Source organism: Coregonus lavaretus (assembly GCF_964263955.1).
Source record: "Coregonus lavaretus genome assembly, chromosome: 26".
Lineage (NCBI taxonomy): Eukaryota > Metazoa > Chordata > Actinopteri > Salmoniformes > Salmonidae > Coregonus > Coregonus lavaretus.
Window position 1 is genome coordinate 34075228 of NC_140013.1, and position 15987 is coordinate 34091214.

The 15987-nt window shown below is 44.6% G+C and overlaps 1 protein-coding gene across 1 annotated transcript in view; it reads right to left on the reverse strand.

The window, feature by feature from the left end:
• Positions 1-15987, reverse strand: part of slc36a4 (solute carrier family 36 member 4) — a 171069-nt gene that overhangs the window by 120719 nt on the left and 34363 nt on the right. Inside the window, exons 9-10 of the mRNA XM_084143354.1 lie at positions 15207-15305; positions 5162-5331 (exon numbers count right to left, since the gene is read on the reverse strand). Of these exons, the coding sequence (XP_083999480.1) occupies positions 5162-5331; positions 15207-15305 (269 nt within the window). The remainder of the gene's footprint in view (positions 1-5161; positions 5332-15206; positions 15306-15987) is intronic.

A 15987-nucleotide genomic window follows, 5' to 3' on the forward strand; every position in this document is an offset into this window, starting at 1 on the left:
TGGCTGGCACTTGATGAAGCTGCGTTTATCAAACATGAGGGATAATGAAATGTGCAGTCATCAATCAACTGAAAGACGTAATGCTAGTCCCCCCTCTGTCTAATTACATTTGGGCCTGCCCTATTAATTAAATGAGACCCAAACGACTTTGGCAATTAAAGCACATTTCTACTTTCACACCTGTGGTCCCGACAGAGATCATCGCTGCGCGGTTAGCATTTTTCATGGTTGGGAGCAGGCGGTCAGACAGACAACTTTGGGATGATTTGTATTTATTTTTGTCCCATAGATTATTTGCAAACGGTTGTACTTCTGCTGTGTATGCATTAGCCTAGGCCTACCTATTGTATTAAAAACACATCTTTGTTGCATTATTCACACACACTCAGAATTCTCTGCTTCAAGTTTAGTAGCCTACCGCTCCTCTCCTAGTTGGGCTTGCGAGATCAAGTGTGCCTTGTATGTGTGGTCTCAATATAATAGCATAGTCATGCAAGGGCGGAGAATCACGGGGCAGTTATCTTTCCAAGGAAATTAAACTAAATTAAATATGATTAGACTACACTTTACTACAGTGTCTGTAAATAAATATTGACAATGGAAAGAAGAGGGCACTTAATCAACGCAAGTTGAGGTGCAATCAAAAACAGTGAGTGAGCGTTGCGCCTTTTCATTTTCAAGAAATATTGATTACCCATTTATTTGTCTCTGCCTGCAAATCATCCTCCTAAAAAGGTAGGCTATATCCTACAGTGGTTCTTCCTTTAAAAGCTGCGTGATGTCATAGTATTTTACTGTCAGCCATTGTTGTCATTAATGCTAGTTCGACCACCAGAGGGCATCTTTGAGAAGCTAAGTTATTGAAATGACATGGAGCTGTAGGCCTAAGAGTCCTGTAGCTGTTTTAGCATTACTTACTTATTGGCATAAAAGGCCTACTTCAATATACAGTATATCAATCAATCATTCATTCGTGCATGTCATCACACAGCATACAAGTCATCCATGTCTATAAAATACAGTCAAGCATTTTAGTTATAAAACGAAATAACAAAGGGAGCCTTGATTAATTAAACAATGAATAAACCGCAACATGTCGGCTAAAGTGATTGAATTCACGAATGCATGACTGTTTTTAATATTGGCTGTACTAGAGAGACTTTAAAACCTTTTTTGTTAGAACAGACTATATGGGATTGATTATAATTTGTTTGTAAATTATTATTGTATTTGTTGTGCTGTTTATACTGTTAGAAATGTAGCTTAATATTATGGTGTTTCTATTCCAAGAAAAACGAAAATGCATTTTACAGTAGCCTATGTATGTGCCTATGCATGGCGCTGTCCAACGTGACCGAGCGGGACTAGGCCTGGGCTACTAAGCGACCGCGAGTGAAGAGCAAAATAATCACCCTAATTGTAGGCTAACCAATACCCAAACAGAGATTCTGTGAGAATATAACATCTGATTGATTTATCAAGACCAGTCCCCATGTTTGTCTCAAAGCAGTGCGAAACGGTGCATGTAGCTCAAGAGAAGTGTCTCATCATTCCTGCTGCTTCAAGTTACCCATTTCATATGTATATACTGTATTCTAGTCAATGCCTTCCTATTCAACTACTGCTGTATATAGAGTGGGGAGAACAAGTACTTGATACACTGCCGATTTTGCAGGATATTACTGCACTGTTGGAGCTAGGAACACAAGCATTTCGCTACACTCCCAATAACATCTGCTAAATATGTGACCAATAAAATGTGATTTGAAGTTCAGTAGCCATATGTGCAAGATCAGGTGTGTGTGTGGTTTCAATTAGAGTAGGCTATAGCCCAGGGGTTCCCAAACTATTTTGGCACCACGACCCCATTTTGATATTTGAAAATTCTCGCGACCCCAGCCATGTGAAAGCAATTATGTAATTAACAGCCGACTTTTGGCTTTAATGCATACGAGAGCACTGAATCCAGCTTCAAACTGTTATGAACTGGCGAAGGGTACCATGATTTTTATGGCGCATTTCAAGACAACTGGGAACTCTGAAAAATACGAGGTGAAATCATGACATCAGTGATCTTCAGGTCGGAAAGTCGGAGCTCTAAAAAGAGGCCCGAGTTCCAGAGTTGGAATTCCGAGTTTGATGACCGTTCCAAACGATTTTTCCCAGTCAGAGTGCACAGTTGTCTTGAACACTCTGAAGTCGGAGATTTCCGAGTTCCAAGCTGTTTGAACGTGGTATTCATGCTCAGAGGGAGACGGCAGTCAAAAACCAAAACTCCTCCGTAGTGACCCGTGAATGCATTCGGTCACATGACAGCTCAATTAGCTGTTAGATTTCACTTACCGGCATTTCAACTAAGCCAGGATCACAGTCAAACGGATTGGGAAGTAGATCCCAAAGTGCTCTTCCAAGCGTTGGAGGTGAGCAGTCGTCACCATAAATGGAGCCCCATCTGTGCAAAAGCCCACCATTCAATCCCATGGAATCTGTTTTTCGTCAATAAAGCCATGTAGCACACTGAACATCCCCTGTGCCGTTTCATGCTCAGGAATCTTGAGACAGAACAATATGTTCTCGTGAATAGCATCCCCCGACATGTATAGCGAACAAAAGTCAATGCATGGGCATCTCGGCCCTCACCGCTAACATCCATTTGGAGAGCATTAACTGGGGAATTTCAGTCGTTCAGTCAGATTTTCCTATTGATTGCTAGCAATAGCATACATTATTTGTTTAACAGTGTTATCTGACAAAGGTATTGATGTGAGTTTCTGTGCCTCTGCCTCCCCACACATTGTTTTCACCATATCAATTGCGGCCAGTAATATCAAAGTCTCTGCAATAGTGTGTGGTTTCATAGCTTAGCGGCCTTAGCCATTGACCATGGGAATGATTCAAGTGCGGCCCTTTCCCATGATCTAAGAGCACTCTCTGGTTGAATTTTATCTTTTAAATTTGAATAATTGCAATTTAGATGTTTAAGGTTAACCACATTACACAATGATTTTGAGATACAAAGACAATATTATAATATATACTTTTTTCTGTATATATTTTTTCATGATTTTGTAAATTCTCCTTAGATCCCATTTTCATATCAGGTGACCCCACATGGGGTCGCGACCCCTAGTTTGGGAACCACTGCTATAGCCTATGCATGGGCGGAGAAGCACTGGGCAGTTATCGTTCCTAGGAAATGTACTTCCTAAATATGATTAGGCTATAGTTTACTACATTGCCTAGAAATAAATACTGATCACCCATATTTGTCTCCGTCTGAAGATCGTCCCACTCCTAAAAGGTAGGCTATAAAAACGTAGCTCAAAAGAAAGTGCAAGTCTCTCAAACTCAACTATCTTCAAACTAAGTCTAGCCTATTGGCTGATATAGCCCAGTAACACTGATAGCCTAATAATGGGCCACATGAAAATCTCTGGTAATTTAACCTATTTCTTAGGTTATTTTTTTGCATTTTGATATTGCCTATAGGGCGCAACATGTTTGCAGGACTTGGGTTGGGTTCGGGACCAGTTCTTGCGGTAGCGGGTGGGAGTCAGACAGAACGCCACCAGGAGCGGGCGGGGGTGCGGCTGCTGGTGCAGGCGGGAGCGGGATGAATAAATCAGTCCCACGCAGACCTCTACAGTAATACAACATGATAACTCACCATGGCATACCTCGTCTGGTCATGTTACACTGGGCTGGGCCTACAGTAATACAACATGATAACTGACACACCCACATTTCACATCGACTCAAACAAAGAGGACAAATCACAGAGCTACACACACTACATCCATACTATGCTTGGACGGTATACCGTATACCGGGGTACTTGAAAATAGCTACGGGATGGTTTATCAATACCGCTGAAACTATTTCTTTGAAGTTTTTTAATAAATGTGAAAACTTTTTAAGTAAATACCTGCAGTCAACTTTTACAATACATTAGCAGATAAAACAGATTGCGTACGAGAGACCGGAGCCTTGTGAGTCACTCACTGTTGTGCAGCACGCGCCAGTTGACCTAGTTACAGAATGGCATTCACAACATTAAAATGTTTGCCAACTAGATATCTTATTTTACATTTACATTTTAGTAATTTAGCAGACGCTCATATCCAGAGCGACATACAGGAGCAATTAGGGTTAAGTGCCTTGCTCAAGGGCACATAGACAGATGTTTCACCTAGTCGGCTCGAGGATTCAAACTAGCAACCTTTCGGTTACTGGCCCAACTCTCTTAACCGCTTGGCTACCTATTAAGTTACCTGTCTAAAATGTGCTAAATGCTCTTCAGTTGTGCATTTGGTTTGCTAATTTAGTAGCTAATTATCTAGCTAAGTGGTTAGCTTCTTCTAAAAAACAGCAGAGAATCCCCTCCTGGATCAAGATCCTTGCTGTCTAATATAGGTTTTGTGCACGCAGAAAACTGTGAGTAGCATTTTTTTGTTACTTGTATAAGTTTATGAGCTGGGATGGCTGTCCTGCAAAAAGTTTGTCAGAGACTGCATAACATTATCGCATTGCGCTTGTTATCATTTAGCTACCATTCGCTATGGAATCTTACATGTAATTGTTAGCATTGCTAACCATCTGATTACAGAGGCTCAGTGGGGTTTGAAAAAAGGGCCCCTTGTGTTTAGTGCCGGTACTACCAAATATGTCGGGATGGCACAAGGTCGGTATGAAGGTAGAGCAATCTGGATACGGCCCAAGCCTAGTGGAGACAGCATGTAATATTCTTGACACACGCAAATATTAATCAAACATGATGTAACCACACACACACACAATTACACAGTCGAACATTGACCACAAATACACAGTACACACAATACCTTCACCATGTCAGCACTGCTCCATCCTACTGAGATGGCCACCCTAACCTCTCTGTATTCTACAGGATCAGAGAAACCTTTTACTGGGAGGCAGAGCAGGTCAATTTGTTTCTAGCTCTCTTTACAACAAGCTCCTTTAAAAAGGCCAGCCACCCAGCCATCTACACCGTGTCCACTAACAGACACCGTGTCCTACCGCATTATGGAAATAAATTAGTTCTCTCCCTCTCTCGCCTGCACACCATTCACTGGAGCCTCTGCAGAAGTCTACCCCCCCAGTAAACTATACACCATGTTCCTGTTTATGTGATGGGGCTTACCATGCGTTGTGAGGAAGGTTAAGGGTTATGCTTCCTTTGATGTCGTCACCAAAGTGGAGGTAGCCTAGCGTTGCCAAGACAACGTAGAGGACGATGGTGATACCCATCCCTATGTTCAGAGCCATGGGGAACCGCTTCGGTTCCTTCATCTGGTTCTCTAGAGGAAGAACCTGCCACACACACACACACACACACACACACACACACACACAGGGAGCGCAAATTGTCAAGAAAACAGGAATGCTGTATAATAAAAGTAATACAAGAAAAATACATTACTATCTTGAATAAAAGTTTGGAAACAGTGCCCCGAAAAACAAAGTATTGAGATCTGAAAAAGCTATGAAAAGATTAAAATCATCAGTCTTTTATTGAATAACAAACCCTTGGCATAGAGAATGATAACAGAGCAGCTAGGAGGACTAGTCTCTGACCTACATTAGCCCCAGAAGTTTACCAAGTTCTCAGTTTTTGCTGGGGATGAGGAGAGTTGGGATGCAGGGTGAGTGGGAGGGTGGGTGTTGGATGTTTGAGGTGTTGCCGTTTGGCTCGTGCCCCGTAGGGATGCTGCATGACAGGGTGGCAGGGAACATTATCACTGCTAGTACCACACACAGACTGAGGAACTGCTCTCCGCCCCGGGAACGCCTCTCGATCTGGGCAGCGGGATTAATGATCGCCATTCATCACCAAACCTCCACATAAAGAGACCGTGGCATAATTAGATCCCCAGACACCCTTTCTCTTTCTTTTATTTCCTCTCTTTCTTTCTCTCTCACCCTCTCTTCCCGCTCTCTCTTCTCCTCCTTACCTCGAGAAAATATGGATGCTTTCTAATTTGGGTAAACAACAGTTTCATTTGAACAGGTTTAAACCTGGCTGTCAAAGTCACATACATATTCAAAGAACGGATCTATTTTTCTTTCCCTCTTCCCTTGTTCGCTGTGAGTGATCACTTCTTGACAGGGGCTTGTTACCGCTCCTCCTGATGCGGCTGATGGGTTTCTGACTGCTGTTTGATTTGTTGATTCATGACTTCGTCTGGCAGCGAAGTGAGAAGAATTGCAGCACAAACAAGGCTAACAGACACAGAGGGATGGGGAACACTTCAATGACCTGGTCTCTGATTATGCATACAGAACACTATTAGACTAAGGTATGAAAGCACACAGCCAACAGGAATATAGATTTCTGTGTCAGAGTTAGTGGATACATCTAAATCACAATGAAAAGTTGGAAAGGGCCTCTCCTGTTTGGCTACCTGTCCAAGAACCTTGCCTTGCTCACAACAAAACATCTCAAAAGACACATTGCTCTCAAACCACATTAACTCCGTAACAGGGCCAACCAGCCAAGACTCCAACAGTGACTGAGGTGCTTCAGAGCCAGAGAAGTAACATGCCAAAACTCCACTGATCTAAGAGACCTGACCAAAGCCACCGTGCCAGGAGCCCCTGCCTTCTTACCGCCACATCAAGCAGGGTGTGTGAGACTGCAGCATTGGATAGACAGCTGGTCCGCATTCAGCTAAGAACAACAGGTGGTTCAGTTAACAAGCTAATAACACTGACCTCTCAGCCTGGGGAACAGCCCACTAATGAGAGAGGAGCAGCCGCATACAGAGACATAGATGTGGACTGAGGAAAGAGAGAGCTGGAGATGGAGGAGAGGAGGAGAGATAGAGAGGGGGAGAGACTGAGGGATAAAGACTGGGAAGAGAGGGGGGAGAGTGAGAGAGAGCGAGGGAGAGAGAGGGTGAGCGAGAAGAGGGAAGATAAAGAAGTACACTGGGTAGAGAGGAGGATGGCAAATCAGAAAGAGAAAAGAAAGAGAGAGAAGGAAAGCAAACAGACAAGGTCAGAGATTGAGAGAGGTTAGAAAACAAAAAAGATTCAATGAGGACATGAAACTACTTGAAGTTTATCAAAGTGATTAAATTTTATATGTGTTCTTGACAGTGAAAATCAAAGTGAAAAGTAATTTATTTCTCAAGGCGTCCGTCCGACACAACACTGAGGTTGAATCACGTTCATCAGCCCCCCTCTCCCCTTCGGTTAGACATGCTCTCTCGCTCGCCACTACCTTAGCACTCGAGCGGCTAATATGCAGGCAGATTTAGTAGTCACACATAACTCTAAAGAACAGCCTCTCTCTCTCGCTCCGCCTGTAGTCATTACAACAGTTCTCCTTCGTTGACCTATCCAACTAATTCGTCATCAATTAAAGGTTAATTAAATGTTAATTGATGGTAATTTAGTATTAAAGCAATAAAGAGGGCAATATGGGATTGTCGGTGGGGAAGGGAGTCCAAGCCAGCTATTGCCTCTCAGCCAATTGCCTGCCGCCAACAGCGCCTTGCAACAAATCATGTCAGGAGTAGCAGCCTTAAGCCAATCACCTGAGTCATTGTGTCGTCTTTCTCTCACCACAGCAACCCAACGGCCATTTTGTGTTCATGCCAAAAGGTTGAGAACTCAACTAACTACTGCTGACCTCTGGTTGGCTACAATCCCCTTGTAATGAGAGAAAAGGTCCATGCTACCAGTGAGACACAGAACATGATCACTTTACATTCTATTACAGCTGTATGATATTATATTACCCTAAGCAGATTCTCTCCACCATTAGTCTTGGGCCAGAGTATAGCGTGTGTGTGCATGCGAAAGGAGGTTGTGGATCTGTTCATACATCACACTGGACAGAGGCAGAGTGGGTAAAGTGTGTGACAGAGACAAAGTGTGTTTGCATATGTGGAGACTGGAGTTTGAGTGGGTGTAAATAGGCATGCCATGAATGCTTGTTTTTGTATGCACATACAGTGGGGAGAACAAGTATTTGATACACTGCCGATTTTGCAGGTTTTCCTACTTACAAAGCATGTAGAGGTCTGTAATTTTTATCATAGGTACACTTCAACTGTGAGAGGCGGAATCTAAAACAAAAATCCAGAAAATCACATTGTATGATTTTTAAGTAATTAATTTGCATTTTATTGCATGACATAAGTATTTGATACATCAGAAAAGCAGAACTTAATATTTGGTACAGAAACCTTTGTTTGCAATTACAGAGATCATACGTTTCCTGTAGGTCTTGACTAGGTTTGCACACACTGCAGCAGGGATTTTGGCCCACTCCTCCATACAGACCTTCTCCAGATCCTTCAGGTTTCGGGGCTGTCGCTGGGCAATACGGACTTTCAGCTCCCTCCAAAGATGTTCTATTGGGTTCAGGTCTGGAGACTGGCTAGGCCACTCCAGGACCTTGAGATGCTTCTTACAGAGCCACTCCTTAGTTGCCCTGGCTGTGTGTTTGGGTCGTTGTCATGCTGGAAGACCCAGCCACGACAAATCTTCAATGCTCTTACTGAGGGAAGGAGGTTGTTGGCCAAAATCGAGCGATACATGGCCCCATCCATCCTCCCCTCAATACGGTGCAGTCGTCCTGTCCCCTTTGCAGAAAAGCATCCCCAAAGAATGATGTTTCCACCTCCATGCTTCACGGTTGGGATGGTGTTCTTGGGGTTGTACTCATCCTTCTTCTTCCTCCAAACACGGCGAGTGGAGTTTAGACCAAAAAGCTCTATTTTTGTCTCATCAGACCACATGACCTTCTCCCATTCCTCCTCTGGATCATCCAGATGGTCGTTGGCAAACTTCAGACGGGCCTGGACATGCGCTGGCTTGAGCAGGGGGACCTTGCGTGCGCTGCAGAATTTTAATCCATGACGGCATAGTGTGTTACTAATGGTTTTCTTTGAGACTGTGGTCCCAGCTCTCTTCAGGTCATTGACCAGGTCCTGCCGTGTAGTTCTGGGCTGATCCCTCACCTTCCTCATGATCATTGATGCCCCACGAGGTGAGATCTTGCATGGAGCGCCAGACCGAGGGTGATTGACTGTCATCTTGAACTTCTTCCATTTTCTAATAATTGCGCCAACAGTTGTTGCCTTCTCACCAAGCTGCTTGTCTATTGTCCTGTAGCCCATCCCAGCCTTGTGTAGGTCTACAATTTTATCCCTGATGTCCTTACACAGCTCTCTGGTCTTGGCCATTGTGGAGAGGTTGGAGTCTCTCACAGTTGAAGTGTACCTATGATAAAAATTACAGACCTCTACATGCTTTGTAAGTAGGAAAACCTGCTAAATCGGCAGTGTATCAAATACTTGTTCTCCCCACTGTATGTCAAAATGAGCTTGGGATGTGCTTGTGTACATATGTCATGGCATTGTATATCACTGAACAGTGGGTTTCCATGAATATCGATAAGTAAGAGAGTGTAGCCTACATTACTAAGAACCCCTGCATATGCATTTGTGGGTGTAGGTAGTCATGTGTATGTCTATATGTACGCATGTCTGAATACATACGAGTAAGCCAGTGGTTTCAAAACTCTCCAAACTTGGCCAGGGCCATTAGATGAACTCTCATTATACAGAAACCTACAGCGAGCAAGGCTCAATCAGCCCACTACAGCGCTCACCTCCTGCACAGAGGCAGGCAGCGCTGGGTACAGGATCCAAGCACAGTGCATGTATTAGCATTACAGTGCCTTGCAAAAGTATTCATCCCCCTTGGCGTTTTTCCTATTTTGTTGCGTTACAACCTGTAATTTAAATTGATTTTTATTTGGATTTCATGTAATGGACATACACAAAATAGTCCAAATTGGTGAAGTGAAATGGAAAAAATAACTAGTAAAAATAAATAACGAAAAAGTGGCGCATGCATATGTATTCACCCCCCTTTGCTACGAAGCTCCAAAATAAGATCTGGTGCAACCAATTACCTTCAGAAGTCACATAATTAGTTAAATAAAGTCCACCTGTGTGCAATCCAAGTGTCACATGATCTGTCACATGATCTCAGTATATATACACCTGTTCTGAAAGGGCCCAGAGTCTGCAACACCACTAAGGAAGGGGCACCACCAAGCAAGTGGCACCATGAAGACCAAGGAGCTCTCCAAACAGGTCAGGGACAAAGTTGTGGAGAATTACAGATCAGGGTTGGGTTATAAAAAATTATCTGAAACTTCGAACATCCTACAGAGCACCATTAAACAAAATTGAAAGAATATGGCACCACAACAAACTTGCCAAGAGAGGGCCGCCCACCAAAACCCACAGACCAGGCAAGGAGGGCATTAATCAGAGAGGCAACAAAGAGACCAAAGACAACCCTGAAGGAGCTGCAAAGCTCCACAGCGGAGATTGGAGTATCTGTCCATAGGACCACTTTAAGCCGTACACTTCACAGAGCTGGGCTTTACAGAAGAGTGGCCAGAAAAAAGCCATTGCTTAAAGAAAAAAATAAGCAAACACGTTTGGTGTTTGCCAAAAGCCATGTGGGAGACTCCCCAAACATATGGAAGAAGGTACTCTGGTCAGATGAGACTAAAATTGAGCTTTTTGGCCATCAAGGTAAACGCTATGTCTGGCGCAAACCCAACACCTCTCATCACCCCGAGAACACCATCCCCACAGTGAAGCATGGTAGTGGCAGCATCATGCTGTGGGGATGTTGTTCATCGGCAGGGACTGGGAAACTGGTCAGAATTGAAGGAATGATGGATGGCGCTAAATACAGGGAAATTCTTGAGGGAAACCTGTTTCAGTCTTCCAGAGATTTGAGACTGGGACGGAGGTTCACCTTCCAGCAGGACAATGACCCTAAGCATACTGTTAAAGCAACACTCGAGTGGTTTAAGGGGAAACATTTAAATGTCTTGGAATGGCCTAGTCAAAGCCCAGACCTCAATCCAATTGAGAATCTGTGGTATGACTTAAAGATTGCTGTACACCAGCGGAACCCATCCAACTTGAAGGAGCTGGAGCGGTTTTGCCTTGAAGAATGGGAAAAAAATCACAGTGGCTAGATTTTCCATGCTTATAGAGACAAACCCCAAGAGACTTGCAGCTGTAATTGCTGCAAAAGGTGGCTCTACAAAGTATTCACTTTGGGGGGGTGAATAGTTATGCACGCTCAAGTTCAGTTTTTTTTTTGTCTTATTTCTTGTTTGCTTCACAATAAAAAATATTTTGCATCTTCAAAGTGGTAGGCATGTTGTGTAAATTAAATGATACAAACCCCCCAAAAAACAATTTTAATTCCAGGTTGTAAGGCAACAAAATACAAAAAATGCCAAGGGGGGTGAATACTTTTGCAAGCCACTGTACATAACAGTCAGCCTCCACACCCCAGAGAGCCTTTAAGAAACCCACAGCCCAATAAAAACCTGGTTTGAGGCAAGAGCCGAATCCCCATCCCTCATTGCAATATTTATGTCCTCTGCTACATTTCTCATTCTGGAATTTCAATCGATCAGGCTGGCCAGCTGAAGCTTCAGCCTCAGAATTTTTGTTCAAAAGAAGAGTGTCTCCAGCAGGCCATAGGAGAAGACTAGAGCTGCCATTAAAGAGAAAGAAACTAGGGACAAGGAATCGATAGAGCCAGGTAGGTGAGCCACGGAGGAGAAAGGGGGCTCTGGAAAACAGATTAAGACACAAGGCAGAGGGAAAACTTGTTTTGCCTGCTGCACTTACTAGGTCAACATTGCTGTTAGAAAAGGGGGAAAGAGGGGAATGGGGAGAGAGAGAGAGAGAGAGAGAGAGAGAGAGAGAGAGAGAGAGAGAGAGAGAGAGAGAGAGAGAGAGAGAGAGAGAGAGAGAGAGAGAGAGAGAGAGAGAGAGAGAGAGAGAGAGAGAGAGAGAGAGAGAGAGAGAGAGAGAGAGAGAGAGAGAGAGAGAGAGAGAGAACAAGAAAGAGAAAAAAGAAAGATAATGCAAACCAGATATTTCTAAACCTGAGGGTCTGACACAAAATCGTGTCATTTCAAACTTTATCTGCAACGTTATCTTCCATTTTGTGCGACTAGAGCGGTTTCCCCTATCCAGCTGTACATAGAGGTTTCGCTCGAGTCGCAACACAATGGAATATAACATTGCGGATAAAGTTCGGAATGACAATTTCATGTGTACAACATCTAAAAAGACCTGCATCACTATACTTGGAGCTTTGCCATTTCTAAAGGGAAGTATTTGGGTGTTTTTGGAGCCTTTGTTCATGTTTATATGCGGCCCCCATACTGCAGAACTAGCAATGAGGAAGTTGGGGTAAGTTTCTCAAAACCAAGTGAAATTGCAAAAAAAAAGTGTCTGGACCCTTCTATAACAAGCATTTTGATTTGGTTCAGAAAAAGTAAACTTCTCCTTTAACAGATGTAGTTTAAAATGTCCTCTCTTTCTCTCTCTGCAGAGTGGCTTTCTGAAAAAAATACTGATCCCCAGAGGATCCCAGAGCAGTATTATGTAAATCAGAGGAGTAGATCACTGGCAACTGATCTCTTGGTGCACAGTGGATCTACTGTAGAGTGACCACACAAAATAAGCAGCAAAGCCTTCTCCTTTCAAGTAGAAAGCAAAGCTCAGGGAAAGTGGAGAGATCAAAGTAATGGAAATCTCGCTCTCGCTCTCTCTGCACAAAATAGGCTATTTACACAGTATACAAATAACCTGCCAAGAGGACCAGGGAGGCTCTCTCAATATCCATGAGTAGTGGTCTCTCGTTAAACAAATATTAGAAAAATTATTCTGTGCCTCACTACCTTTTTTTCACTTTTCTCGCTCTCCCTCTCCCCCTCTCCCTCTCTCTCCCCTCCTCTCCCTCTCTCCTCCTCCCCCTCTCCCCCTCTCTCTCCCCCTCCCTCTCCCCCTCCGGAGCCAAAGGAGAAAACTTGAACAAATTCACCAAAAGACTTTAGCCCGGGGCCTGTATCCATCTGCTAAATGCCCCTCGACTTGATGGAAGAGTGAGAGGTAAGAGTCCAAACATTTGCTACCTATAAACTTCCTGGAATCAAAAGCAGAGGCATCCAAAGGTGCAGCACGCAGCCTTGGGCTAATCTACCGTCTTAAAATACTTACTTACAGTCTGTTAGTTTATCCTTGAGAGAGGAGGGAGAGAGATCATTAGACAAGGTGAGGATTAAAGGGGGTTAAGATGATTGTTTGGAAAGAAACAGGCCCCCACAACCCACCTTAATAACCTTCCTTTAAACCCTGAAGCCCAAAGCCAAAACACCTAACAGACTACCTTTAGCTGGCCTAGCCAACACAATTAGCGTTAGCTCCAAGAGTATCTGCAGGGAGCTGAACTATTTCTCTGCTTTATAAACCCTGCGCTGGAGAGGCAGGTGGAGAATGTACAGATAAAAGGTATGTCAGTAAGTGAGAAGCACACCAAAGCACTTTGGCCCAGTTTGTAGTGCTGGAAGGAACCATAGTTATGCCCTCCTGTTGGTAGAGCATGGCGCTTGGTAGAGTTGGTAGAGCATGGCGCTTGCAACGCCAGGGTTGTGGGTTCGATTCCCACGGGGGGCCAGTATGAAAAATGTATGCACTCACTAACTGTAAATCGCTCTGGATAAGAGCGTCTGCTAAATGACTAAAATGTCAAATGTAAATAATATTAGTCAAGTGCCTACTGGAGATGTGGAAAGGAAAAGGGATACCTAATCAGTTGCAGAACTGAATGCACTCAACCGAAATGTGTATTCCGCATTTAACCCCTGTAGCTCAGTTTGTAGAGCATGGCGCTTGCAACGCCAGGGTTGTGGGTTCGTTTCCCACGGGGGGACAGTATGAAAAATGTATGCACTCACTAACTGTAAGTCGCTCTGGATAAGAGCATCTGCTAAATGACTAACATGTAAATGTAACCCAACCCCTTCTCTCGGTTAGTTCCCTTTTTACTGGCAGCAGCAGCGCCGGCCAATCAGTTATTCCCAATTGGCCCAGTGACACACGTTTCAGGCCGGCTCTCTCCCTTCCCCATTGCTTATCCCAGGGGATTGGTGTGAATATCGCATCCCCAGGCGGATAATAACCCTGTCAGGGTGACTGAGAGAACCCATATGGTGGTGGATCACTCCCAGAGAGAGAGAGAAAGTGGAATGGGCTAGCTTGAGGAGGCCTAACTACTTTCATTCTTTCTTTCTTCCTGGCCATCTATCCCTATCTGAGCAGGAGCAGTGTCTGCAATTCTCTCCACAACCTTTCTCTTTTTTTGTACTCTCTTCTCTCCTTCTTCCTCTCCTCCCTCTCTCTTTCTCTAGGGAGATGTTCTGATCCGGAGTGGCCTGACTGTCGTCTCCGTCTGTCGTGGTGACGTGTCGGCCATCACCCTGTGCCCGCCGGTTGGCTGATTAATGGGTTAGCGGCGGTGAGTGTGCATTCCTCTGCCCCTCTCTCAATACACCCTGGTACCACCTCATACATCATCATGCCCACGGCGGGCACACACACATTGACACATTTAAACACACACACGCACGCACACACAGACACATTCAAACACACACACACAAACACAGCCTTATCTGCAGGACACCATCCCCATCCCCACTGAATCCCCAGCTCCAGCTGAAGGTTAGCGTTAGCTTAACCCTCTGATTAGCTCAGTTTAACCCTCTCACCAGGAGTTAGCATTGGACCTTTCCATTCTTCAACCCCCTCATCTGAGGTCAGCATTTAACCTAGCTAAGGTTAACCTAACGTAGCAGGCATAAAAGAAACACCTGAGCAGCGTTTCTTTCTTTCTGGTCCTGATGAGAAAAAATTAACTGCCGGGGGAGGTTCTCTTCTGCACTGTTCAACCAATCCAGTAAATGTGGAGGAGGAGTTAAGATGGAGTGGTGTCGCCTTGTTAACATCCAAAAGCGGAAGTCAGGCTCTCTTTCCATTTCCCCAGAAAACCGGATGCATCCGGTTGTCTACGACACCTCTGAGGGTGAAATTAGGTTAATGCTCTCACCATCCTCACTATTCACCCTGGATCAATTATATGACATTAACACTAATGCTATCCTTGACCTGAACATTCTCTTAGCCACGCAGTGTTCAAGGCTTTCAACTGCAGCTGTGGCCCGTGGGCCCCAGTCATCAGCCAATCCAAAGCCGGTCACATAAGTGCCGGAACCTATCAGGTGTTACTAAGTACATAAGGGTTTGGGACAAATGGAGTCCCAGTTGTTGAAGAGTACTTACCACTCCGATGCCTTCGAAGGCAAAGATGGCTGTTCCGAAGAAGAAGGGGAACTTGGCCAAGGGGGAAGTGAGAGGGAGACGCTGAAGGTCCCCAAAATCCTGTCAGAGAGGGGCGACAGCAGACAGAGGAGCAGGCGTTTAGGAAAACAAGGACAATGACACAGTCTGTCAGAGGAGCTACTCCCATAAGGGCCTATAGAACAGAATCTACTTCCTCATCACTGCCAAGGACACAAGAGACACTGGCTCAGAGACACAGTGAAAGACTCACAGATAAAACCGAGTGAAACAGCGAGAGAGCAAGAGAGAGAGAGAGAGAGAGAGAGAGAGAGAGAGAGAACAGAGGAAAATAAGAATCCCAGGCGCAGAGCAAGAGTGGAAGGAAGGAAAGAAAGAAAGAACAGTAAGAGAAAGAGTCCATAACACATCAGTCAGAGATTAAGAGACAGAACAGAAAGAGAGGGAGGAAAAATGGAGAAAGGTTGTGGGGTTGACGGCTAGGTGACCTAATGGTGAATTAGGGATGCAGTGTTGTGTTCCCCTGTGGACGCGTGTCGTCTACCGCGTCACACAGAGATGCCCTGCGACTGACAGGGGCCCTAATGAATCTATTTAAAACATAATTCAACTGGTGATTGATGAGGGCTGTTCACAAGGGCACCTAGACCACTGCCCGGAACACTGCCCTGCCACCCACCCACACACACACAGAGCTGAGGGATGAGCTGTGCCACACACACTCGCATATACACAACCCTGGCTGGCACAACCTTCTGTGGGA